Source organism: Agrilus planipennis, unplaced genomic scaffold (genome assembly GCF_000699045.2).
Source record: "Agrilus planipennis isolate EAB-ADULT unplaced genomic scaffold, Apla_2.0 scaffold96, whole genome shotgun sequence".
In the NCBI taxonomy this organism is placed as follows: Eukaryota; Metazoa; Arthropoda; class Insecta; order Coleoptera; family Buprestidae; genus Agrilus; species Agrilus planipennis.
The window spans coordinates 860,686-870,790 of NW_020438968.1; the positions used below are offsets into that span (position 1 = coordinate 860,686).

The 10,105-nt window shown below is 31.8% G+C and overlaps 3 protein-coding genes across 5 annotated transcripts in view; 1 reads left to right on the forward strand and 2 right to left on the reverse strand.

Moving 5' to 3' along the window:
- The window catches only part of LOC108734438 (serine/threonine-protein phosphatase 2A regulatory subunit B'' subunit gamma-like), a 5,429-nt gene extending 1,505 nt beyond the window's left edge, over positions 1–3,924 (reverse strand). Inside the window, exons 1-2 of one of the 3 annotated variants that reach the window (XM_018466007.1) lie at positions 3,818–3,924; positions 1,516–2,791 (exon numbers count right to left, since the gene is read on the reverse strand). In XM_018466007.1, the coding sequence (XP_018321509.1) occupies positions 1,530–2,735 (1,206 nt within the window). In that variant the 5' untranslated portion in view covers positions 2,736–2,791; positions 3,818–3,924 and the 3' untranslated portion in view covers positions 1,516–1,529. Of the gene's footprint in view, positions 1–1,515; positions 2,792–2,870; positions 2,960–3,568; positions 3,767–3,817 lie in introns of those variants that run through there. The other 2 variants (XM_018466006.1, XM_018466005.1) reach the window with 2 other exon arrangements.
- A 453-nt stretch (positions 3,925–4,377) lies between these two features.
- LOC108734437 (XK-related protein 7) lies at positions 4,378–7,056 on the forward strand. The gene is made up of 3 exons (XM_018466004.2): positions 4,378–4,677; positions 4,991–5,652; positions 5,807–7,056. The coding sequence occupies exons 2-3, from the start codon at positions 5,014–5,016 to the stop codon at positions 6,902–6,904; spliced, it is 1,737 nt and encodes a 578-aa protein (XP_018321506.1). The 5' UTR covers positions 4,378–4,677; positions 4,991–5,013; the 3' UTR covers positions 6,905–7,056.
- A 106-nt stretch (positions 7,057–7,162) lies between these two features.
- The window catches only part of LOC108734416 (delta(1)-pyrroline-2-carboxylate/Delta(1)-piperideine-2-carboxylate reductase-like), a 13,972-nt gene continuing 11,029 nt past the window's right edge, over positions 7,163–10,105 (reverse strand). The window contains exon 6 of the mRNA XM_025975346.1: positions 7,163–7,484. Coding sequence (XP_025831131.1) covers positions 7,323–7,484 — 162 coding nt within the window. The 3' untranslated portion in view covers positions 7,163–7,322. The remainder of the gene's footprint in view (positions 7,485–10,105) is intronic.

Here is a 10,105-nt window from a genome sequence, read left to right on the forward strand (position 1 = left end):
GTTTACTTTGATAAATATTCCTTTTCGAAATGTTGATACTAAAATTTAACGGGATATGGCACAATAGGATAGAACGTATTTATTTATTTACAAATATTATTTTGAATAATATTCGTATTGTAGTTCACTCCAGTAAATGTGTATTGCCATATTACGTACTTAAAGTTGCCATATAAGCTGCTGTTTGTCTATGCATTTAATATTTAATTGAATAACATTCCACTTAAATTTGCTCTCCTACAATTTGCCAAAAACGCCAAAAGGTATACTTGAGAAAGATATTTTTTTATTTAGCAAAAATGTTTTGTATTAAGAAAGATCTTTTTTTTATATTTTGTAGCAAATTCTAATTTCATTGGTACAAGTTATTTGTAGTTAAAATTTAGTACAAATTTTAAAGGCATTTTTAACTTATAATTAAATTACCACAAACGTACATATGTAGTAATGCTACATACTGCGCTTTATAATCTATATATTGACTTTTCTATCACATAAAACTACTTAATGAAAATGTAAAATAATAAAGTGCATGTTTTCTTTCTATGTAGTGCTTCCTTTATTACATTTTAAGATTTAATATGTATGTATATAAATTGTAATTTTTATGAGTTATTTTTTATAATTTGCTCTTGTTACTTTCGCGCCCCCATTATGTTGTACAGGGTGTAATTCTTGTTTTTTTTTTTTAATCCAAACGCAAAAATACTGTAGTAAATTAAATGACTTCTAATTTTTCTATTGGATGTGTAATTACCGAATAACTGAGAACTAAGACAAACGACGTCTCTTATATCGCAACTAGGTACATACAGCAAAGATAACGTTCTGATTAGTTACTTAAAATACTTGTTAATTACGCATTTAAAATTTCAGTGAACAATAATAAGTAAAGAGTTTCCTTTGTTAAATCTTAATAAGTGTATTATTTCTCGTTTCACCTTGTACAACATGATTTGTTGACCAATAACGATACATTAGAAAATATAAACTCTAGAGCCAAAATTTTCGAAAAGAATTTTCGCTAAGATAAAAAGTCTCCTTTGTAGCTGAACTGCTTTTTAATTCAAACAACTATTAAATAGTTGATCGGTTTTTGTAAAACTCTGCAGAGGCCTAATCTTTCTGTACTTAAACACAAATTAAGTAGATGTCTTAATGTACTTTACATAAAGTAAAGGCAAACTTTTGAAAGATTTATTAAATATATGTATATTGGTTTAAAAGTGTAAAGTCGGTTGTGAAAATAATGTAACAAATTTCTTTTTTATATCATAATAAACAGTTGTATATATGCTTTGTTCTTTTGAAATGATCTATTAGTTATATAATATTTATTAATTTGTCTGCTAGGCACAATAGTAAGTCTAGTTGGACTCCCCAAGAGAATATCAAAGTTCTCATACACAGTTTTCTGTAGGCTACTACCTTTGTAATTTTATTAATTATTTGTATTAAGTTTGTTATGATTGAGCTTTCTATTAAAAATATGTAACAGTAATGGCAAAACGATACCTATAGTCAGTCAGTCAATCTTGCACAGGATCAGCTGCAACTGCTTCCCGGTTCTCATATGTCCAAAATCTATGAAATTCGATTAGAATGCTTATAAATGTATCACCCTGACCACATGCAATTAAGTCAGCTAATGTAATTTTTTCTGGATCCTTTGGTCTCACCATATCAAAAAGTTCATCTTTAACATCCTGAAAATTAACTGGTTCTGTGCCATGTGATCGCATTTGCTCTTGAATTGCACGAAAGAAATAATTTAATGTGAAAGCATCCAAGTACCCTTGCCCATTTAAATCTAATATTCGAAAAAGAAATGCTAGAGATTGAGGCTCTGATCTATTTTCTAGTGCAAGAACTAGGTCAAGATAAGTTTTGTAATCCATTTCTCCTCCGTATGTTAGACAAGTTTGAAAAACTCTTTGTAGAAAAGGTTGAGTCAAAGTTCCTGAACCATAACCAGCTAATTCTGATTGATTTAGCATTCCGTTATGGTCTTTGTCAAGGTTTAAATACTGCCCATATACTCTTAAGGCTGAGGGTGCACTGAACCAATTTTGTTCTTGTAAATCTTTACTCAGCTCTTCATCTCGAAGTTCTAGCAGATCATCCAGAAAAGAACAGGCAAGAACATCCAAAATTCTAATACGTCCTGCTCTTAAGCTATCCAGGAAAAAAAGAAATTTTCTTACTGCAGTACATATGTAAAAACTATGAAATGAGCTTTCTAAACCTTCTAACTGAGGTAAGGTGGGTAGCAATTCTGAAATGTAGCTTTCTAAGTCTGCTTCACGAAGATAACCTTGTCCAGAAACATCATACAATGATAAACCTATTCTTGTTTGCTGTAACCATACTTTTCTCATCACATAATTAAAGAGGGATAAAATAGGAACCCGTCCGTAAGGATCTCCCTGTTGTAATTTAGCAAAAACAGTTGTGGTTAAGTATGGTTTAACTTTAGCACCTGCAGAGGATACTAATTTTTGATAATCAGAATAACTAATAAGTTGCTCATCAGGAGAAGTTTGATGTTGATCTAAAAGGGCCCACAGTGCTTTTAATTCATTGTTATCAAGTAATTCTTTGCTTTTTCTTTGAAGAAAGTTTGATCTTGTTTCTTCACGAAATTTTTGTCGAATTAATTCATCTCGTGGAAGTCTGTGAAAAAAGCGAGGGAGACCTTTTCGTTCAGACAACTTTTTACCTGACCATTCATTCATGCATCTTTCAAACTCTTCTTCTTCTATTTTTTCAAGATCTTCAGATGACTTCTTATCTATATCAAAAAACAAACGTTTTATACATATAAATTTAAATAAATCAATTATATGCATGCAACAGAAAATATTACATACTTTTTAAAACTTCTAATCTTCTCCTAAGCTTCTCTTTTATGTCCATCACTTCTAATTTATTTAAGAATTATTATACAAATGATATTGTAGCGTATAGCAGTTATTTAGATTTCGTTATGCTAGATTTCGCAATTTTATTGAGCAAATTTTTTATTTATTTAAAAGTTTACTTTGATAAATATTCCTTTTCGAAATGTTGATACTAAAATTTAACGGGATATGGCACAATAGGATAGAACGTATTTATTTATTTACAAATATTATTTTGAATAATATTCGTATTGTAGTTCACTCCAGTAAATGTGTATTGCCATATTACGTACTTAAAGTTGCCATATAAGCTGCTGTTTGTCTATGCATTTAATATTTAATTGAATAACATTCCACTTAAATTTGCTCTCCTACAATTTGCCAAAAACGCCAAAAGGTATACTTGAGAAAGATATTTTTTTATTTAGCAAAAATGTTTTGTATTAAGAAAGATCTTTTTTTTATATTTTGTAGCAAATTCTAATTTCATTGGTACAAGTTATTTGTAGTTAAAATTTAGTACAAATTTTAAAGGCATTTTTAACTTATAATTAAATTACCACAAACGTACATATGTAGTAATGCTACATANAAATTTATTTAAACCTATCACCTATCAACGTATCACACACCCATAGATAATAGATCTACAAAGGGTATAAACATACATAATAGATATATACAAAGCACCATAAGCTCACCACTCCCTCACCACCCTTACCAAATTGAATTTTAACTGAATTATACTGTGATCTAAACCATAGATAATATCTAAACCATTACTGTATCTGATTAATATTGTACTAATAGATAATAGATATACATGGGGTGATTGTACTAAACTGTGTTATAGATAATATCTATAGCTGAGGGTTATCAGGCTATAGTACGAAAGATAACCGTAAGACAACACTCACGAAGTAATTTTCTTGCTTAATAGTAATTTGAATGCAGCAAAATGTCGAGCCAAAGGATATACGGCATTTAATGCTCTACGTTCAAGGACGTGAAGAAATGCAGCTGCGTATTCAATATCGGGCATGGAGTCACCGTCTAATAATAATAATAACATATATGTGGTTAGTTCAATGATAACAATAGACAATACACTTATCTATGGACAACATGCAAACTCACAAAACTAGAACACCATTTGTGTTTGTACAAATACAACGGAACGTTGATAACCATAGATTAGAGATACATAATACTAATACTAATTTATGCTGATAATTCTGCTGTCCATCATTCTCATTATGATTCTCATTTACATACACATAAGCTGACATCTATGGCTGACATATTATCATATTATTGCATCTTTTTTGGTCGTATGCTCTATTCTATTATTTCAATTTATTTTCATTTCATATTATATGTATTATACCTGTATGATACCATCGTCTTATTATAACATACACGATATAAACATCACTTTTAACCGCCTTTAATAAACCGTTATGTATATTTCTGGTCTTTTTGTTATTTACCAGTTATTTACTTATTAGTTATTACATTTATTATTGGTTAGTTACTCATTAAGAAACTTTTCATGAGCTGTTTAACTGTAGTAATTTTTGTTTATTTAAATATTTATTAGTGTTTTCAGTTTGATATTATTTTGGTTTTTTATTAAGTAATATGCAGGAATTCCTTAAATATTCAGAAATAGTTGGGAAATTTTTTTCATTAGTTTGAAGTTCTTCATCAATAAAAATGCTTGGAGGTTAAGTAATGGAATGTGGCTTCATGCCAAAGAAATAATGAAGAATAATAAGTGAGTCTTGTTATTGCTAGCAAATAGTTACAATTATTTAGTATTATTACATTTTTTATTTTAATCTGTAGAAGTATTTATAAACTATAAATTTATTTTTAAATACTCCTGATGTTACCATTTTACTTATAGAATTTTTTAAATAATTTATTAAATGTTCATATGCAAAACTACTTTTAAACATTTGTTTTCTACTTAATATACAATTTTTGTTATTGGAGGTACAATGTAGTCTTCATGACAAGGAAGGTGTATGAAAAAATAGGCATTATTATTTTGATTTATTTATGTGAAATGATTATTTTTATTTCAGAGGGAAACGAGCAATGTAGAGTTATGGCGGAATTTCTGCCGCTATGTGATCTACTGTTTAATGTTGTATCTTTAGCGGCATACTTTTGCGACATAGTGTTTGACCTATTAATGGTTTATGCTCTCTATGAGAAGCAAATGAAATTGCAATTCGTCCAGTGCCTAACAGTAGTTCTATTTGCCTCAATTGTGATTCAAGTTCTTTCCCTTAATTGGTACCTGAATAATAAACCACCACACTGTACTCGGTTTATGGTGGTGATTTTACATGTAGCTCAGTTGGGAGTTGTATGGAGATATGCACGTCTCCTAATTCCTGTTAAATTGACAAACGTTAAGAATGAAGTAAAAGATCTTTGTATCCTCCGCTTGGTTTATGGATTTCTGCAAGCTGCTCCTATGTTGCTTATTGAATTAAGCATGTTGCTATCAGAAAGTACAGAAGGACCCTCCAGTGACCTTGTTAAAGTATCTTCTGCACTGAGTTTGTTTTCAATTTGTTGGGCGCTTGCATCATTCAGTAAACATGTGCAAAATGTTGACAGATTAGTTTTGACATGGTTGGGAGTTATATCACAGTTATTGTGGAGGGCAGGAACTGTCTCAGCAAGAGCACTTGCATTATCTGCTTATACAATCAGTTACCATTCTTGGATATTTTTAGTAAGATATTTGAATACATACACTATTGATAATGTAGACAAATTGCTGTGTTAAATCTCAAATTATATTTTGCAAGAAAAGTTGAAATAAAGATGCAATTATTTAAATTACATAAATTGTTGCAGTTTAATTGAAAATAAAACACTTGTTTTAGGTATTGGCACTCCACTGGGCATGCATGTTTTTATGGTTACTGTCTCCAAAAAGTACGTTTCATGGACAGGGTAAGCAGAGATTGGGCATGTGTGTAATTATTTCGGCAATGTATATAATTGCCTACATAAACATACATGACAAACCCCACAGTCGTACAATGATCATCTTTTATACAGTGATGCTGCTCGAAAATTCTGTTTTGGTAGGTGCTTGGCTAGCTACAATTTGGCAAAATCGTAACATAAACTGGCAAGTGATTCCTTGTCTCACAGTTGGACTTTTTGGCTTGGGGATCTTTTTTATGCTAATTTATTATCGATTTTTTCACATAAAAAGGCTTTTAGAGAAGCCTTCTGAGCCACCAGGAGTGTTCAAGTGCAGGTTCGTAAATCCGTCGGCTGAAGCATTGTATCGAAAGAAGAAAAAACCAACAAGTTTCGTACCTCCTCCTGGTCTTAATCAAGTTTCTGTACCGTTCTGGAGGAGGCCTCTTCCTTCTTCTAGCGAAAATGAAGGAAGTAGTGTTGGTTCGCGAGTCAATATTCAACAGAAACTTCAAGAGAAAAAAGAAAAGCAGTTGGCTGAGTTGAAGATAATTGAAGAAGAAATTAAGCAGGGTAAATTGGGAGGTCCGGTGGGCGTGGAATTAGACGATCGTCAGCCTATTCCCCGTACAAAACATCATGTGGAACCTCAACTGCTAAGCCTCGCATCTTTGAATAATTTGGCAAGTTATGGTGTTAATTTGAATCGTCGTCCGCCTCCAAGGGCTCCCAGAAGTCGTACCCCCGAGCTTTTGCTCACACCTCGTTATTTATACTGTGATTGTCCGATTCCGGAACCGGAACCGGTGGATCCCCCAGCATTACACCCACCATCAGATCTAGAAAGTCAATTGTCACTCCCACGGTCGTACACCTTACCGCGTGAGTTTAAATATTATAGAAGAACTCGATCGAGGAGACCAATAAGGGGAGTCGTATCGACAAATAGCAGCGATGGTGATGTAGATTCTGCCGAAGAATCGGATTATAATTCGCCCCCCGTACCGATTCGTAATTTACGACACCCTTATAGGCACGAGACGAGGTTGTAGTGTCTTAATCGCTGGCCGATGTTATTAAGTAATTTATGCCATTATGAAACGATTCCTGCCTCTATGATTTTATATTTATCTATTTTTGTACAAACTTTTGTATAGCAATATATTTTTATGTCAAGTTTTATTAGTAAAAAGAATTGAATATTTGTCTGGCTTTTATTGCATTTACTGTTGCTATTTAATACATAATTGTTTATATCTGCGTTGTCGGCATATTTTTGTAAGTTTGAGAAATAGAATTATAAGCTAAAAAAAAGTTTTAAAAAACATTTTATTTTCTTTTATAGATTTAAATCAATATCAATATTATGAATTAATGTTCCGCCTTAAGAAAATCTAAATTTGTTGTATGTATTACGTAGTATTTTCAATAGTGAAATTGAATGATGATCTTAATGATGTGATGCGTTGTCTACGCAACGGGTTGTAACGGCTTTACATTTAACTCTTTAGCGATTTTATTACAATTATCTATTTGATTTTGAATATATGTAATACCACCCGCTTTATCAACTGAAGCCATGTGAATTCGTTCCGGATCGCCAGCAACCAACACTGGTTTGGATTTATCCAACTGAAAAAGAATAGGTAAATACAGAGTTTATAATTAATTTCTTAATTTCGTTGTTGTTTAGTATCAAGAAATAAGAAATACGAGTTATGTAGGAAGCAGTGAGGAAGTAATTCAGAGTGTAAAAGTGAAACGTGTAAAAGGGAAACATGAAAAAGTTTTTCATTAATAACCATATATGCATAAAATAATAAATTTCATTTACATGGGTACCCAGGCCTTGTGACAAAAGAAATAATTATGTATTACAAAATATTAAAACGAAAACAATGAATTTACATTAATCTTTTCTAGACTAGTTTTTGAAAATTACTTGACGATTTGAAAGTGGTGCGAAATTTGTTCATAACAATCATAGCGCGTTTACAAGCACTCCCAAATAGTTTATAGGTCCGTATGTTGATGACGCCATATACATATACAAGGCCTTAGAGCATATATGCTCTACCTCTACTGCATAGGTTCGGAGGTGGTTCAGTTTAAAAATAGGACGCATTTAATTAAAATAATCACATTTTTTAATAAAAGTATTTGGATGAAATAGGAAAACTAGTTATTAAAATATAAAACAAACACTCTAGTTTGTAACAAATTTCTTAAACTTAGGTTAGTTATAGTATCATTCTAATATTATAAACTTATTAATTTTTACTATATTTTTCAATCCCATTAATTTCCTTTAGTATTTGTGGTTGAGTTGAGAAGAGGCGCGCGAATTTTAAAATTTAAAAACCCTGGACGCTGCTTAAAAACTATCCAGGACACTACAAAAACTAGGACATGTCCTGGGAAAACAGGACGGTTGGCAACCCTACTGTAAGCGGTTGTGCAAACTAAGCACCTCATCGAAAGATTTGCGAGATGATTATGACCTTAATCGATAGGTCCCCGTTAGGTCAATTAAGGTCCAATAATTTTTTCGTTAGGTCCTCTATTGTTTTTTTAATTTTATAATTTTTTTATTCAAAAAATCGCATTTTGTCACCTCATTCATGATCAAATTGTTATTTTTTTATCATAGTTTCATTCTTTCATCATTAGGTCAGTATCGGTCCATTATTTTCATCCTAATATTATTCGTTTTTAATATTATTAAGTACAAATATCTGCGTAGACCGCGACCGGTGAGGACATAATAATGATAGCGCAGTTTGGATCACACCCTTTTAGGTTTTACACAGTATAGATAATATATTTGGAAAGTTTAGAATAATGATTAATATGAAATAATTAATTAATTATTACGTGAGATATTTTTCTTTTCATTTAGACCCCTCCCACCCTCTTGGTGAGATTTGATAAAATGTAGCGGGATCACCCCTCATCTTCGTGTGGGATTTGACAGAACAAAATGGGCCACCCCAAAAAAGTAATATTAATGAATTTTTTCTTATTTGCATGTAATACTGTATATTCTTTGAATTAAAAAGTCGATATGAGATTTTCAATGACCCCTTCCTGGCTAACTTTATAAATGAGATTTTATGAGATTTTGCTGGACATCTTCCTCATCTTGAGCTTACGTAATTAATAGATGTTCCCTTATTAGAGGTATCCTATGTTAAAAATAGATAATAAAGAACTACATCTACAATATTCGTTAAAACGAAGATTCAAGAGGACTATCTTAAAGAAGTTGTTTTGGTTTATACTTTTTACTAGAAAATTGTTCGGGAAAAATATCTGAATTGTTATGAAAATCAAGTGTTGATTTGCTTAGATTTCGTCTAACATCACTCCTTCGAAAACCAATGTACCTGTATCTACGTAGGTGTTAGGTGATATAAATACCTGGATTTTTATAAAAACGCTTTCAACGTCAAAAGTTTAACGCTTCTTAATTATCGATACAAATCGAAATGTAAGTCTTCAAAAATCAAATGTTATGATTTAGAAATATAGAAATCTAATAATACTTTAAAAGTAGAAAGAGGAAACTGTGGTAAATATTAATTAAAAATTAAAAGGAGGACTCACCCCTAATTACCACAAAAAACTTTATTTGAGCGGACACGTGTTTCGCCCACTTCATATGTGGGCATTATCAACGCGAGACTCCCGTGAAATGGGCGAAACACGAGTCCGCTCAAATAAAGTTTGGACGTGACAACGTCTTATAATTCGATGGAGGCGGCTGCACGCACGAAAAGACATGACTCATGCGGCGTTACCACGCTCTGAGGCGTTCCATTTAAGGCCTGAAGTGCAAGCGAGAGCGCGGAACGAGCGACAAAGAGGCACAATCGGCCTCCGCGTTCGGTAGCGTTGGACATCTGTCTCTCTCCAACTTGAGTGAGCGATGCGTCCGTGTGGACAGCTGCTATACAATAATACATTTACATGTTTTCGTCAAGTATGAAGTGCAGTGAAAAGTGAATGTGGTGTCAATTGTTTATAGCAACGATAATTGCGGCGATAAAGGTAATGATTCTTTCGATATTAAATATATGTTCAGTGATATATTGTCGAATTGAAGCTAGAGTTACAAAAATTTTAATGATGTTTAAAAGTTGTAAATAAAAGTTGTAAAACAATTGCTCAAAGCACATTCATACTTGTAAAAACTATGTACATTGGAAAAAAAATAAATAAAAATTGACATAATTGTATTTATGCGTACAAAT